The sequence below is a fragment of the Lycorma delicatula genome, chromosome 3 (assembly GCF_047948215.1).
Source record: "Lycorma delicatula isolate Av1 chromosome 3, ASM4794821v1, whole genome shotgun sequence".
In the NCBI taxonomy this organism is placed as follows: Eukaryota; Metazoa; Arthropoda; class Insecta; order Hemiptera; family Fulgoridae; genus Lycorma; species Lycorma delicatula.
The window spans coordinates 20,078,292-20,096,730 of NC_134457.1; the positions used below are offsets into that span (position 1 = coordinate 20,078,292).

An 18,439-nucleotide genomic window follows, 5' to 3' on the forward strand; every position below is an offset into this window, starting at 1 on the left:
GCTTTTCTTCCTACCTTGTGTGGAGTATAGAATTCCTGGGAAAGCCATCAAAAGATTGCCACTCCACAGGTTACCAGCATTGTGGTTAGACAGAACCAGAATGACTGATTACATCATGGTAACCACTTTTAAGAAGAAGGAATCAAGGAATAATGAAAGGAAATGTAAAAACAGGGAATGATCTACTTTTTGAAGGATTATCTTTGGAGATTAGCCACACTAATTTATTATCTTATGTTCAGAACTAGATGTTCATTGATAATCTTTATAATAAATTAACATTTGTAGAATTTCATTTTCTTTATACATAAAAAAGAGAGTATACTTATGTATTGAGTACTTATGTATCTGAACAATTTTTTTATTATTGTATGAAATAGAATTTATTGTAATTATTGAATGTTTAAATAACAATTATATTTTATTTCCAGACTGCTGTTGCAGCAGAAGAACAAGCATTACAGAGAGAGGCACGAAAAGGTATGACAGCTGATGAAGCTGAATTTTCTGTTGAATCTGCATTGGATAACCAAGTTTATTTGTGGTCTGATAAATATCGACCTCGAAAACCTAGATATTTTAATAGGTAAACTATATCTTACATCTTTGTTTTGTAAATTGCTTCTTTCAATTTCATGTAAATACATTATATTTGTAATCATGTAATATGAGGAGAAGGTAAAACTTGTAGAGAAAGAAAAGACTGGAATATATATAAAACAGATAATTGAGATTGAAGGGTGTAGTAAATATTTTAAAGTTAAAGATTAGCACAGAACTGTGAGGAATGAAGACTAGCATCAAGTCATCATCTGACCGATGACACAAAAAATATCGTTAACAAATCCAGTATGCAATTCATCAGTTTTTTGACCTTAAATTGTTTATTTACATAAATCTAACATTATTAATTCTCATGATCAATAGATCATTAAAAATCTTTTGTTTACAAAAGTTTTAAGTATTATTCCATAGTTTCTTGTTAGGTAATTGCTACCATAAATTGGACTAAGAGTGTTTAAAAATTAACAAATAATTTTAAAAAATAAAAGTTTAAAAAATTTAAAATTAATCAAGTTACAATTTTTAATCCGAGAAATTAATTATTGTCCATTATTATTATTAATAATTGTCTGCACCTTCATATCTATTAATTCTTTATAATATACAAGGTGGCCATAGTCTTTTCTCAGTTTCCCAAAGTGCTTTTCCAGAAGAAACTGCATATCTCTCAATTTGGCTTATACGAGAGGTTTTCCAGCAGTTGTTTAACAAATTTAAGAAAAGTTCTTCCCTTACTTGTTCCAGTGTCTAATGTGTATTAGTTCCCCCTAACTAATGGTGTTCTAATCTGTTTTGGTAATTTTATAATAAACCTCTTATACCAATTAGATTATAATTTAATTAGATTATAGGAATCTGCCATTTATAATCTAATTGGTATAAGAGGTTTATTATAAAATTACCAAAACAGATTAGAACACCATTAGTTAGGGGGAACTAAGATTCCTGGCTTCTTTAGAGGTTTTAGTTTTTAAATCATAGACTTTACAATCGCTTCCCAGTCTGACTATAGAATCATGTTTGCTACTAATTTTTAAATATTCTTGTGTGTAATAATAGTATTTTAATAATTGGTAGCGATAATTTTTAGGTGTTTTAATAATTTTCATTCAAATTTGTCACTCGGTAACCAATAACAGTACATCAGACGACATTAAAGAGTGTTAAGTAGATGAATAAATTGAGTGTATACTTTTAAAATGTATTTGTTTTAACCAATAGTAAGTCATAAATATTTTAATACTGTTCTTGCTTTGGCCTCCAGAGCCTATTAATTGCAGAGAACATACCTGTGTGTGTATTCCATCTAAATCAATTATATTTAAATGACCAAACAGTACAGGGGATTGTTGTTTTGAACCTTTCACAAACTTATGCTCAAACCAAATCTAAATGCATCTACAGAGTGGTTAGGAGGTCCCTTCGTGCTAGTTATGAAATTATTAGGATATGTCCAGTTTATCTTCTATGAATCTAAAATGTCTGTGTAGGTTCCACTATATTCAAAGCACAGCAGTTTGTGCCTCCATGTCTGGTTGTTCATCTGCAAAATCATATCAGGGGTGATCATTTCAAATTCTGATTGACAGCATCTTGAAGGTGCTCATTATTGACATATCTGCGTTTTCAGATCTCTTTTTTTACAAAACCACAGAGTGCATTATCAGGTTAGGTAATGTCAGGGCTTCTTGCTGGCCAAGGCAATGGAGCTGTTAACTCTTCTGACCCACATCCAATCCAGCAATTCAGATATTCAAAGCAAAATATGCTGGAGCACTGTTTTGCTGAAACGTAATGATGTCAGCGACCCCTTTGCCATTAATTCTGGAAGCAACCACTGTCGATCATTCTCAGATAACTAAGTTTGATTAACTCACCATTGAAAAAATAAGAACGACGAACATATTCAGTTGTCATCCAAGCCCAAGTCATAACATGACGCAAATGGTGTTTGATTTCCTCAAAAAAGTTAGGAATGTCTCTTGCCCAGAAAAAAAAGTTTTATTTAAGAGAGCTTCGATAAATTTCACACTGTCTGAGAACATGATGTTGCTTTTATTGTTTGCTCTCGGAAAGTGTTAAGTAATAACTGACATAAACAAACACATTGATCAATGTTATTGTCACTCAATTCGTTAACTGTCGCTGGACGAAAACTTTTAACTTTTAAGACCTTCCACATATAGTCTTGCAATGTTCATTTTGGAATACCTAACTATATAGAACATTTGCCTGTTGATTTCATCAGTGATCATTGAATTGATGTCTCTACAGCAGCATACATCTTAGCCGTAGCCCAAATGCTCAGCCTCCCACTGTGTGGCGCATCAAGAACACTTCTCATTGCAAAAACCTTCCTCCATGTCAGTAATGTTTGCCGTGATGGTGACAATTTTCCAAAATGCACAAAGAAATCATTCATAATGTTCTCCAATGTTTTATCAGTGTGTGGACATTCATGGACTTGCACACAAGGCAACAAACACTTTTCAACAGTGAACACATTCATCTCTGCCATTGTTCTGTAATCAACTATGATGATTAGGTGGTCATCTCACCACCTAAATCACACTTGACGATCCGCACCACAGCATATCTTTCCCGTCTTTTCCAGCAGCAGTGAGAATTGGCAGCAGTTGAGCTCGATTAAGCTGGATTAATTACACTGTAAAGGGACTTCTCGCCCACCCCTTATTGTCAATGTTTTCTTTTGATTTGGAATTTCCTTCACAAATTATGAAATTGTACAAATACGAGTGGAATGTGTAACAGGAAAACTGATCATGTAATTTGATTAAAAATAAATTCTTTTGACTGTCAAAAGACATTAATTTTATACCATTAGTATAATAACTATTATTTTTAATATTGGTTATTTCATACTGTAATTTGTAACTTTTGTTTAAAAACCTGTCATAATTAACAGTAGTTCATAATAAGGAAAACTGTGCTACATTAATGGTAGGTTAGGAAGGTTGAAATACTTAAACATAATTAAACAGTGTTAATTAATGAATAACTTATTATTGTAAATTAATGAAAAAAATAAATATTTTTTTTTACGTAATTGAAATGAAACATGAACTACAAAGATATCATGTGACTGTATATTTAATATATAATGTAATAAAGGACTTACAGGTTTTTCTCCATTATTGACTTTGGACATAAGAGATCTTGTTCATGTATGGTACCTGAACATAAAAGGTTTTGAAATAAAACATATTTAACATTATAATTTTAAACCATTTTTAATTAGTTTTGTTAAGATAATAAGTACAGAGGCAAATTCCTTAAACAATTTACCATAAGAATATGCTCACACCTCTAAATTTTCACTTACAGTGAACTTATTGGGTTTTGCAAATGGATGAGTAATCTAGAAAATCACTGTAATTGGTCACATTTTTTATGTGTATATGTTACGTTTTTTGTTTGTTTTTACAGAGTACATACTGGTTTTGAATGGAATAAGTATAACCAGACTCATTATGATATGGATAATCCTCCACCAAAAATTGTACAAGGATATAAATTTAATATATTTTATCCAGATCTCATCGATAAAAACACCACACCCGAATATTTCTTGGTAAGTATTTATTTATTGTTCCTTTTTACATGCTTTAAATTAAAATGAATGATAATTTACACAGTATCAGTTTTTGTATGGAATCTTAGTAACATTTTCCTCCTGTACTGCTTATTTAATTTGTGATTGAAATTTGAGATGTTGAAAGCTATTATATTGAAGTAAAATGGAACTTCTAAAATTAATATTTATTGTTAGTTAATAATTTAACAGTATTTTATGTAAAACATGTGTTAATCCTAGAACAAGCAGGAATCAATTTTTTTTATACATGCAAATGCACATCAGGCTGCAATATTAAGTAAAGTGTATTTTTGGTGTAACATGTATTTATAATCAATCTAAAAAATAGTTATTTTCTGTAACCATCATTTTTGATTTGTAAATAAGTACAGGTAATTCAAAGAAATGGGAAATTTAAAAAATTAAATAACAATGAAACATTTTTTTAGAAAATGAATTCTATTTCGTGTGTACAAATGTTGCCATTTTAGGATACATACATTTTAGTTTATTTTTTAAAGATGACATCTTGCAGGTGACCTCCTCTTCTACGTAAACACTCACGAAGTCTCTTCGTTAAATTGTTCATGGTTTGACGTAACATCTCAACTGAAATTTCCGCAATTGCTTCTCAGATCTTTGCCTTCAGTTCTTCCGTTGTAGCAGGTCTACTGTAAAACACTTTGCTTTTAAGGTGACCCCACAAAAAGTAATCGCAAGCTGAGAGATCAGGCGATCTGGGAGGCCATGTAATGTCACCATTTTGTGAAATGACGCGTTGTCCAAACAATCGGTGTACAGCTGCCATCGATATTCGTGCAGTATGTGACGTTGCTCCGTCTTGTTGAAACCAGGCTGTGTTAAGAACCGGTGGAAATCTCTTGTTATTCCACAACAAAGTTTTCAAGCACGTCTACGTAACGAGCCGACATCACTGTAATCGCAAGACCGTTGTCATCCTCAAAAAAATAAGGGCCTATAACACCGTAAGATGACATAGCACACCACACGGTCACTTTCTGGCTGTGCAATGGACGTTGGTATAGCTGCGTAGGATTTTCTTGTGTCCGGTATCTGAAATTTTGCTTGTTAACAAATCCACTGAGGTGGAAATGCGCTTCGTCTGACATCCACAGTTCGTGAACAAACTCTTCGTTATTGTTTATCTTCTGAAGCATTACATTACAGAATTGTGCTCGCACAACTGCATCGTTCGGTTTCAGTTCCTGGGCGATCTGCAACTTGTATGGATGGAATTGCAAGTCCTTCACTAACATTCTTCGAACACTTGAACTGTGCGATTGTAAAGATGCTGAGAGATGACGGATTGACCGATATGGACTTCGTGTGACAGCATCTTGTAAAGCTTGAACATTCTGTGGTGTACGGACAGTTCGCTCACAGCCTGGAGGTTTCTTTTTCATTGCCGAACCAGTTTCCTCAAAATTAGATATCCATCTTTTAATTGCGTATGCTGATGGAACACGGTCGTGCCGTCCCAGATTAAAATGACGACAAAATTCTCTACGCGCTCCCTCCACACTGTCATTGTTTTTGTAAAACGCTTTGATAGCAAATGCACATTGCGCACCACTCCAAGGATCCACGACAACTAGGTTAGAGAGGCTGGTGCCACTTATCAAGTGGTACCAATCACCCACGGCTACCAACACAACTTTCAAAATTTCCCGTTTCTTTGAATCATCCTGTACTTTTATATGAAAAATGTATATTTACAAAAATAGGCTGTATTTTTACAAAATGAGACTTTTACTACTTCTCAACATAATCCCCACCAATATTAATATACTTGTCCCAATGATGAACTAGTTTTTTTATACCTGATGCAAAGAAGCCTGTTTGAGCCACTTTACCACAAATTCTTTGACCTCCTCATTTCTTTTTTTTTCTACATAATGCCTCCTTGAGAGGACCAAACAAATGAAAATCCGAGGAAGCCAAATCTGGACTGTAGGGAGGATGTAGTAGTATCTCTCAACCAATTTTTCCAAGGGTTTCTTGGGTCAGCTGGGTGGTGTTAGGATAAGCATTGTTGTGTAGCAATTTCATGCTTTTCTTTGAAAACATTACTTTTCCCCGCTGATGCTTGCTTTCTGAATTTCTTTCAGACAGGTGAGCAGGTGTCCTTCCACTCTATGCTTTGTCTTTGGACTCTGGTTCAAAATGGTGAACCCAAGCTTCATCACACATTAAAACCTTGTTTAGAAAAGGGTCACCTGCCCTTTAATAGCGTTCTTTCAAGTCTGTACCCTCTTTGAGTCTTGTTCCCTTGTTTTGTCGCGTTAGCTTTTTCAGGACCCACCTTGCATTTGTTCTGCTGTACTTGAGCTTGTTACTGATAACATTATGAACTGTTCCAACACTTACTGCAACTCTTTTTGCTATATGTTCAACTGTAATATGTCGGTCTTCACGAATAATGTCGTCAATGCGGGTTTCAAGCGAAGGAGTTGGCACTTAAACTGGCCAGCCAGGATGTTGCTCGTCAGTCACTGAGGTTCGACTGTTTTTGAACTGTTCTACCCACTTATAAAAATTTTCACGGTTCATTCAACTTTCACCATATGGTAAAATCATTTGAGAAAAGATTTTAGCCAATTTTTCATTTTTAGAAAGCAAACAATGGATCACTGAACGTTGTTCAGCTAATGTGGAAACTTCAAGCAGATCGTTAAATGCAGTATTGAGGTTATAAACAAAACAATTTTTTTCCATCAGCTGAACTCAGTTCATCCTAGTAATGCCAACCTAAAATTATGAAAGTACAATACTCTTCCTATAAACTGTTTCATTTCTATATCAATTAGTCTCTTTAATTATTGAATGTCCCCTGTATTTTCAGTTAGAACTGATATATCACAGCCATTCTTTTCTGCTGTCTTAAAGCTTGTGCTAGCGATTTCTTTTACATATGGTTAACATAAGCCATATGTTTTGAATACTTGCTTTACATATTTTAAATAAAATAGGTAAGAATTAAATAAATATTTACCACAAAAATCACAAATATGTGATTTGGTAGAAATCACAAAAATAAAATTGTCAACAAATCTTACAATGATTCTTAAACATTAAAATAAGTAATTTACTTAAGATATTGTTCTTTTTTTTCTACTTTAGCTTAATCATAATTAAATCACATGTTGATGTCACAGCAAGTTTGAAAAATGGAATGTACCCAAAACGTGTTGTCATCATGTGATTTAATTATAATGAAGCTAAGAAAGGTAGTTAATTGTATTCAGTATAAAAATGATCACAATCTTAGCAGAAAATATATATATTTTAATAATAATTTTAACTTCTCTTTTGATAATAAGATCTAAATTTTGTCTGTACATTAAAAAATCTAACTACCAGTTCTAGGGATAATTTTTCATGTATGGTTTTTATTTGATTTCATTGCAAAATCCACCATTCTTTAATGTCATAGTATCATGTATTGTATAAGTTGTAAAATGTATTTATAGTTTTTATATATTATTAATGTTTTATGATGATTAATTTTTAATTATGTATTTACTGAAATAAAGTTTAGTGTATATGTATTATAATATCTGTTTTTTTCTGCAGACTCCCTGTCCAGACAACCATGATTTTGCTATTCTTCGGTTTCATGCAGGACCACCTTATGAGGATATTGCATTTAAAATTGTGAACAGAGAGTGGGAATATTCTTACAAACGTGGATTCAGATGTCAATTCCATAACAATATCTTCCAACTTTGGTTCCATTTTAAAAGATATCGCTATAGAAGATAAAATGTATATTATTTATTTATGTATATATGTTCTGTTATATTTTATTTTTAGCAGTAAATGTAGCTAATATTTTGTTTTGATATTTATCTAGTTGATGAAATATATATATAAAATTAAATAATGTTAAAAATTATTTGTTTCTTTTCATTTAATTTTTCTTTATCTGTATATAAAAATCTTGTCTAATATCTACTCCTGTTTAGTTGTAACCACTTTTGGCATATGTGGTTTTCACCAGATCTTGAAGTTTTGACACGTAAGGAACCCAAAAAACCAAATGGAAATTTTCCAGGTGTTTGTATGTGCATGTGTGTGTTCAGTCTTGCCGAACACACACACACACACATTTTGACCAAACTTGGTTAGATTATTTCTGTATATGGGACATTGATGCCATTAAATTTTCAACTTAAAAGGTCAAGGGGGTGAGGCTGTACAATGGTCACCCTCAGTATCTCAAGATTTCACCAAATAACCCTTTCTATCCCTGTGTTGTTTTAAAACAACATTATCTTTATTGACATTTATGGCCATTGATAGTTAATATTTCCTCATTGTACCAATGTTGTATTAAATTTACATCTATTTAGTTTAACATATTACCGTTAGATGGAACTTCAGTGCAATCTTGCTTTAATAAAATGTACTACTTATATTCTGTGTCGCATGATTTTGATGCTCACGTTTTTGCATTTTTGTTTAATTTTTGAGAATCAATTCATAAGCCAATAATTTATTAGTGTGAATCCTTGTATTTTTATAGTTCATTTTTTCTAGTTGGAAGTCTATGATCTCATTTATAAACAATTTTCTTTATCATTTTAGCTGTATTGTTTTAAAACTACACTGGGACGTAATGGTGTTTACAGCATAGGTTATGTATGAATTGTTTTTACCGTCTTGAATACTGTGTTTACTTAGTTTTTGTTAGTTATCAGAATCTTGTGCTTTGTTATGATAAACAGTGAGTAATATTATAAGTGATAATGACTTTTTTTTAATTGAATCTCCTGGAGGATGAATTCAATAAATACGTTAGTGTTCCAGATGGGATTATTTTGGAAACTTCGGACAATGACGATGATGAAGAGTGTGATGAGATAGGAATTATTCATGAACATGCCCAAGAAGTAGAACAATTGTTACAAAATGTTATGAATGACACATTGCAGAAGGATTTACAGGTAAGATTTACAATAATAATTTTTTGTTATGTTGTCCCGTTTTAGTTTAATAAGATAGTAATTATTTTTGTTTGGTTTTACAGATTAATCAGAAGAAGTAGATGAACCTATAGCTTCAGGCTCCAAAGAAAACATTCCCCAACAAAGAGCACAAAAGATTGCACATACATGGAAGTTCAAAAAAATACCATTTTGCAATCTAGATTCTACGTGTAAGGATTCCCTTCCACCTCCTCCCGAAGAAGAACTGACCCCTTATCAGTATTCTAAAAATTCTATTTTAGATGAACTTATAAATTGAATAGCTGTATAGTATAATAATTACGCCCATCAAAAGGATGGAAAGGTTTTAAATCTCTTGGCTGATGAAATAGAACAGTTATTTTCAATTTTTTTTACAAATTGGGATAGTGTATATGTTCAGTGTAAGATTGTACTAGTCTACTAAATGTCGGTATGGCCACATTACAGACCTCATGAGTAGAAACCGGTTTCACCAGTTATTACGGTATTTTCATTTGGCTGATAACGAGAAAATTGTCCCAATAACTGACCTAACTCATAAGTTGTTTAAAGTTAGTCCACTACTGTTGGCAATTCAAACAGCTATGCAGAGTATTCCTCAGGAAGAAAAGCACATAATGGATGAACAAATTATACTCTTCAAGGGCAGAGGTGGCCTCAAGCAATATTTTAAATCTAAGCCCTATAAATGGGGCTATAATTGCTTTACACAAGCTGGAAGTTCTGGAATTATGTATTATTTCAGAATTTATACTGGTAAAAACACAGCAAATGATTATGAAATAGGGTTTTCAGGAAATATTGTTCTTACATTAGCAGAAAATATACCAGCTCATAAAAATTATAAAATTTATTGTGTTAATTTTTTTTCATCACTTACTCTGGTGAAGAATTTAAAAGAGAGGGGCATTTTTTATTTGGGAATAGTGTGTAAGGACCGAATGGGAAATTGTGTCCTGAATACAGAAGCAGAACTGAAAAAAAAGAGTCGTGGATCGTGTGATTATAGAGTTAAAACAGGAGAAAATCTTGTTCTAGTGCGCTGGCTGGATCAAAAAGTTTCATGTCTTTGTATGGATGTGTTGATCCAATGCATTCCTGCAAATGATGGAGTCAGCAGCAACACAAACACATTCAGGTACCTCGCCCATTTGCTGTACTTGAATATAATAACTTTATGGGCGGGTGGAGTGAATTTGAGTGATATGTTCCTTGAATTATATTGCATTAGTATCTGTTTGAATAAATGGTACATGCGCATTGTTTTTTGGTGTCTTGGAGTTTCTGTAGTTAACTCATGGCTGCTGTACAGGCGTCATAAAATACAAAGAAACTGTAAACCCCAACTAGCCTTGATACAGTTTCAAGCAAAAATAGCTAGTGCGCTAGCTAATGCCGGTAAATCAAAATTAAAAAAGAGGCCGTCTAAGTACTACTGAAAAATCACCTGTTGGAAAGATAAAGAAGCATAATGTATCTATTGCACCAGTTGATGATGTTCATTACGATAATGTGGGTCATTTCCCTACAACTGCTGAAACCCATGGGTGTAGCAAAAATTGTATTAAAGGTTTTACAAAAGTATCTTGCATCAAATGTGGTATTTGACTCTGTTTTACTGCTGAAAGAAATTGTTTCTTGAACTATCATAAAAAATAAATGAATAAATTATTATGAACATTATTATATGTAAAGTGTTGTGTATTGTTATGTATTTTGTTTTACCAGAGTTTATTATTATTTTTGCTTTGTTTCAGTTACTAAATTATGACTTTACTAATTTTAACAGTTACTTTTTTGTAATTTTTATTCATTCACTTTATACAAATTTTAGATATGAAATTATTCTTTACTCATTTGATTTATTTTAGTATACTCTTGCACTCTTATTAGAATTATTTGGTTTTAGATTAGTTGATTTATTTTTACAATTATGCATTACTTTTTTTATATTTTGCATGTTTTTTTATTTATTTTTATATTTTGGCATGTTTTATAATATCTTGATAGTTGGTAAGAAAATATATTATTGATATTTACTATCACAATATACTTCTTATTGTCTCAGTGTTGTTTTAAAACAACATTTCTCTGGAGGGCTTAAGGGAAGGAGAAAAAATTATCAAAAATATATGTCCTTTTTAAAGGGTATTATGCACAAAAAAAATAGAAGAAAAAAATTTTTTCCTAAAATTTTCAAAATTTGGGATAGAAGGGTTAAGGTCTTATTTTTAGGCACATTTGTTAACAATTAAAAAATAATATTTGCAAAATCACACCCAACCCAAAAAAGATCTAAATAAATTAGCGGCTAAGTCGGTATACTGTCTCAGTAGGTACCCCCTCTCACCACAAGGACCGCTAGTGTAGTACTGATGTACAGCTCTTGTAGTCATCTGCTATGTTGTGACGTCACAGGTGAGCGGTAAAATTAAATAAATGAATAATACTTAATGTAAAAAAGTATTTAAAGTGGCCACTAGTACTGCCACACCCGCACGAATGAAATACAGTATGTGTGCGTGCTTTAGTTAGAATTATTGATTAAATAAACAAAAAATATTATATTTAAATGAAATGATAAATATCTTAAATTAAGTTGTGTGTGTAAGCCGTACATAAAAAAAGCCACTAAACTGGAAAGTCCTACAACTGTGTTGTCAGCTCTCTTTGAATATAAGCAATCAGAATTGTAAAAACAAAAAAATCTCAGTAGTAATAAAACAAGATAAAACTTCTTATAAACTTTTTTATTTTGTGTTATCTTCAGAATTCCATCCAGTAACAAACTTTAAACAGTTAAATTTTGGAATTAATATCTCAAATACCAATAATAACAGCCCTTACAATAGTAAATAACACTAATATTTTGCAATGTTTCCATGAATTAAATGGCTAGGTCAACTGATATTATTTACTTTAATTATCATAATATTTCGGTCCTAAATTACTTAATACAGTAAATTTTGAAAGCATACCATTCCACATAAACATTTTCAAAATGCTTCATATATTTTCACAAAATATAGGTATATTATTGTATTGATTTGTTATCTTCTTTAGTCATTATTATTATTATTATTTATAATGATGCATAACTGTGAGTAGTAAAACTTGAATTCTCCTAAAATAAAATTCTCTCAAATTTTTTTTTTATATATCACATATGAATTAAAGATCAATAGCGTACTATTGAACTAGTAAATATGTAATAGTGATTTACCAGTAGGATACTGATATTGCTATATCTCAGAATGTAAAGCTATAAAAAATTACACTCTTTCTTGAAATATCTATTTATTTTATAAAAGAATCACATATTAGAATTTGTTTAAGGATTTTTTACAAAAACATTTATTTACTTTACAAATAAATGTTATTATACATTTACTTATATTACTGATTACAATATTCTTAAGTTTAATGTTGCATGATTGAAACAAGTGAAGAGATATTTGGATCAGTTGAACTTAATTTTAACCGAAAATTTTGTTCAAGGTTCAGTTTATTGTGAAATTTATTTTTTATTATCACCATAGCTGAATATCCAATTTCACACAGATATAAAGTAGAAAAAGGGATTAAAAATAACAATGCCTTTCCAGACAGCAGTGGATGTTAATTTAGCCAAAACTCACGTAACTCTAAATTTAGTAGATTCAATCTTCAAAACCACCTCACAAGGTAGTTGTATAAAGATTGTATATTTGTTATTGGGGTTCCAGGAATGATATCCAGTATGAAAAGTTTTTGTATCCTTAGGAATTCAGAGTAGCCTTCTTAAAAATTTCAACAAGCATTAGGTAATGACGTTTTGTGTTATTGATGAGATCATCTTTCACTTCAATTTTGAGCACTCTACAAAATTTTCCAAATCTGGAAAAGACTGCAGGTTTTGATTTGAAACACTATTTTTCATTGTTAAAATTTTTTTTATTAACATCTGTACATTATCTACTGAAAATCGATTTGTTTTTTCACCTTGCAAACTTAAATTTAAGTCATTGAGATGGTTGAAAATATCTGATAAATAGGCTAATGTTGTGATCCACACCTCATTTGTCAATCAGTCATACAGTTCAAAATCAGTATCTATTAGAACACCTGCACCTTTTAGTGTAGCTCAAATAACCTGCTTAGCATTTTTCCTTTTGAGAGCCATCTCACCTCTGGGTGTAGCAGTAACTGAATGTGGTCACTGTTCATTTCAGGACACAGTTTTGAAAATAAAGAGTTTTAAACCCCAAGATTTAACTAACCACCTTGACGGCCTCTGGAGAACATGTTTAAATTATTCATGCATCCTTTTTACTAGTAAAGCATCTCTGTGGACTCCGTACAGTTTAAAAAAAAAAAGTTTTTATTTATAATTAAATTCACTACCACATAATCTCAAAGCTCGTTGTGAAAATATGGAAAGGAAATTATGTAGCTTCTGAAAAATTCCATATCTGACCAAGGTTCAAACCTGGGACCTTTTGGATAAAGATTGATTAAAATTATTTATATCATTATAGAAAGAACATTTCAACGCGTAATTGGAGTATCAAGATAAATATTGTTAATTTTTTTTTTTAATTCTGGGAAAGAGTAGAATATTCTTCAATCCATATACAAAGGCCATTCAGAAAGTAAGGAACGTTTTGGAATTTTAAAAAACCAAGTACAAGAAAAACTTTTTATTATATACATGTGAAAGAGGGACTAAAATACTACTTTTCAACATAATCACCAAACAAATTCAGGCACTTTTCATAGCGGTGGACAAGCTTTGAAATTCCTGTGTCATAGAATTCTGCCGCCTGTGATCTGAACCACTCAGTGATGCACCCATCTTGCACAAAATTTGTGGTAGCCTAGCTTCTATGAAACAATTTCAAACAATAAAGTCCGTGAAACTTGTGGAAAACATAGAGAAAGCTCAGTTATTGTGAAACAGTGGTTTTCACGAATCTTTTCATCAACTTTGGATACCAGATCGTCAGTCACAATGCTCGGACGTCCACTCTTCTCTTTATCGTGAACGTTTGTTCGGCCATTTTTAAACTGAATGCACCACTTCCTGACAGAACTTTCACTCATTACGTTGTTCCCGTACACTTCACACAGTTCCCGATGAATTTCTATTGGTTTTAAGTTTTTTCCCAATAAAAAATGAATCACAGATCGCACCTCACAACTGGCGGGATTTTTTATTGCAGCACACATTTCAAATTTGTATATAAAAAACGGGCAGTGCGGAGATCTTCCCGTTGTCACGGCTGGATGCTGACTGAGGTGCCGAGCACAAGCACACCAATATATACGCGATTGGCGGCATCAGGTGGAAATGTTCCTTACTTTCTGAATAGCCCTCGTAATTACTACAAAACAGAAAATTTTGAGGTATATTTAATTTTGGTGCAAGAACTTGGAGACTAACAGACAACTTCAATACTGTAGATGGTTCAAATGTTTCATTCAAGATCGTGTGTATGTTTTGGAAGATTTTTTTTTTATCAGATTAAGCATGTTTTTATCTTCTTCGTATATATTAAAAATCAAAAACAGTAGATTATAGAGTTCTGAGAATACTAACACTTATCATGAAGGGCAGTCAAAAAGGTATTCTCAAAATTTGGAGTTTGTGCACGATTTTGTAACAAAAAATGATCGACCCATTTTTTTTTTTTACAGAAATATTACTGCAGAACATTATTCAGAAGTAAAACATTGTTATGTTCACCTTGTATATCATTTAACAGAAATCATCATATGGATCTAGGATTGAATATTATACTAAAACCAAATAGCATATATAAAAATAAAAAAATGAACAAAAGAAATTTATAATTTGGAATTAAAATATATTTTGCCTCGATGTGTAATTATTTACAAAAATACTTGTAATATCTTCTTTGTTTTCATTAAATTAGATTTGTTACACTTAACAAGTAAAAAGGTTGCAGTTTATATAGAATATAAATTTACAAAGCAATTCCAGGTGTAAATGAAGCAACTCCTTGTTTATAACAATAAAGACCTTGAACTAGCAAATTGCCCTTGATGGTAGTAAATAGTTTCATCACTTCCTTACATCTATTATCTCTGCCCAGTTTTAAACCATAATAGTACTACTAATATTAGTATTGTTATTATGTATGTAATCTGTGTTACATTGTAATTACATTAACATAATGTTAATTATTCCAGTATAATTGGTTTTATAGTTCTTGGCAAGTGAACATTGAGTAATAAAATAAAAGCAGACAATAGATTACTTTTATTGATTTTCCGTTTATTATAGTTGTTTAACAATTTACATGAATAATTTTGTTTCTTTTTAAAAAATTTTTTTTCTTTGTTTTAATCATTAAATGTGAATATCATTTTTTAATACTATTCATGCAGGTTAAATAAAACACACCCACATATATATTTGTTTTATACTTGCTGCCTGACTGGGATTCAAACCTGAGACCTCCGAATGAAAGCCAAGATGCTACCACTCTGCCATGGCTATAAAACTACATGTACCTAAAATTGTTAGGTATATGTAGTTAACGTGTGTTAACCATTACAAAGACCGTGTTCCAGTGCCTACTGTTTTTAGTAAATTTCAGAACTTCATGAAAAAATTGTTAACAGTAATAACAAACAATGATGCTTACGTAGAACTGAATTTTGAAAATTCTTAAATTTTAAATTCATCTAATACATTAGACTCTATTTAAATATTTTAATATACTATTGAAATGAAACATTCTAGGTAAATTATATATTTTTAGGGAAGAAATGAAAATTACTCGTTAATTTATTAAGAAATAATCTGAAATACTATGGAGTTCTATACATAAGGCATCTACTTCAATTTGAGATTCCTCAAATCGCTCCATCATTTACATAATTTATCCAAAATCTGCACCCTCCATAGGGGTTGAGGCACCTGGGTCAAAGATAGCTGAGGCACCCTCTTGGCCCCCTTTTATATTCACAAAGTAGTGTAAATATTGAAATTTGGGTGTTAAAGGGAATATAATAGAAGATAAACTGAAAGTGAGAAACAAAAAACACATTTTGTAAATATATAATCAACAGTGAATATAAATATAGTACAATTTATCTGTTTGAGCACTAACCTTTTAAATAAAATTTTATTAAAATATTTACATATTACTCACATTTAAATTTGAGAATAAACACATTTTTTTCAGTCCGTATGCAGTAGGTAGATTTTTGTGGTTTCAAAATTTAAGTGATATCTATCAATTTTGACATCTCTGAAGAGGGCCCCTCATGGTGTTACCCTTGATGCCGCACTCCCCCCCCCCCTTAAACCCCTCTCCCTAGGGATAAAAAATTGTATTATCATTATCAACAATCTCGTACATCACTACAGTCATGAAATAAATACTTCTGTCACTCGTTGAGAAAACTCTTCTGAACAAATTTGTAAAATTGAAACTATCTAGTGGTATTTATGTTTACTAAACCTTATATTAAATGATATCTAAAAGCTTTTACAACTCCAATATTACAACAGAATTCATTACAAGTAATAGAAAATAGAAAGCATTTTATTATATCTCTGGTATGTTTCATCTAATACGTCCTCATAACATTACAATTCTAGCATAAAGTTTAATAAAATTCTCTCAATCAGTGCTTCAACTATTTGGAAAAATTATGGTAGTTTTCAGTGTACTCATTTTGGACAAATTTTAATAATTGTGTACATATAATAAAATTATATTTGTTTAAAAAAATTTGGTTTAAATAACATATTAAGTTAGAATTATTCTGTTATGAAATTACCAAACTCTGATTTATAATTTTAATTCAGATGTGTTTGTGTATGAAACAAATTATTTTTAAAAACTAAATTAAAAACCCTTGAATAATTCTATAATTTAAAAAAGACTTGTAAATGCATATGTAATTCATTATTACTGATTTTGGTACAATTTTCAGAATATTAATTTTTCATAGATTGCTTAAATCAAGCACATTTTAACTTTTTAATCATGTTATCATTATCATCATTAACCTCACTGTGGATTTCACTTTGACTTTTCCATTTTCATTAATAGTTACCAAACGATACCTATGTGTTTTAGTACATAGTACAGATGTTTTAGTCATTTAATCGCTGGTAGCTCTCACTTCTGCATTGTAATTTGGAACAATAAATTTGTATTTTGTATTGTATATCATAAATGGAACTTATGAGAGGTTACCTCTAAAGTAAAAACCACTTCATTGTAAAAAAAATTTATTCTGAAAACTTTATAGATATTTTTTATTTCTTTTAAACTACATACCTTTTACTACTTCTCTACATAATCACTAATGAATTAAGACATTTATCGTAGCGATACACCAGCTTTCAGCAATAAACCGTCATCGTATTGTTCTGCTGCCAGTCCATTTAGCCACTGATTAATAGCATTTTTAAGTTCATCTTCATCCGTGAACCACTTACCACTCAACAATTCTTTCAATTTCCCAAACAAATGGTAATTACAAGGAACTAAGTCCTAATGAATATGGTGAGTGGTCGTAAATTTCCCATACAATGTTCTCAGTAAATCACGTGTTGGATCCACATCATGTTGACTTGTATTATTGTGCAGCAGGACAACATTGGTCAGCCTCCATACCACCGATTTTGAATGGCACACCATAACGTGCGTAGAGTTTCACAGTAGCGGCTTCTGCATTTATAGTCATTCCACATGGCATGAAATCAATCAGCAGTATGCCAGACCAATTCCAAATGGCTGTAGATGGACCTTTGTTGGTCTGGTTGGTGATTCAGGATGATGCCATTTTCTCTCTGGTGTGCAATATGAAATCCATGTTTCATCGCCGGTAACAGTTGAATTAAGGAATTCATCACCTTTTTCTGTGTAGTGCATCAAAAATTTCAAAGCAGATCCCAAACGTTCTTCATCATGCACATTAATTCTGTTATTTCTAAACCTTTCACACTATTTTCGGACATTTCTTTCATTCATTACACTATCACTGTACACAGCAACCAACTGCCTATGAATTTCAACGGGCTTAACATTTTGATGGTTTAAAAAAAAAACATGACTCCATGTATTTCACAGTCGGTGGCAACATCAGATTTCCTATTCATTGTATAACTCACACGTAATCAAAGATACTACAACATGACAACTTACAAACAACAATGCAGTGTGTACAGTACTAGTGTGGCCATGAATGACACAGGTTCGCCAATCTTAAGGAGAGAAATTTCCCAGCGGTCTTTACGTTATATCGGAGGGAGAGATATCCCTCT

The 18,439-nt window shown here is 31.5% G+C and overlaps 1 protein-coding gene across 1 annotated transcript in view; it reads left to right on the forward strand.

Moving 5' to 3' along the window:
• cactin (cactin, spliceosome C complex subunit) overlaps positions 1 to 8,075 on the forward strand; it is a 34,710-nt gene extending 26,635 nt beyond the window's left edge. Inside the window, 4 exon segments of the mRNA XM_075359497.1 lie at positions 432 to 586; positions 4,012 to 4,156; positions 7,754 to 7,870; positions 7,872 to 8,075. Of these exon segments, the coding sequence (XP_075215612.1) occupies positions 432 to 586; positions 4,012 to 4,156; positions 7,754 to 7,870; positions 7,872 to 8,009 (555 nt within the window). The 3' untranslated portion in view covers positions 8,010 to 8,075.
• Positions 8,076 to 18,439: the final 10,364 nt, after the last annotated feature.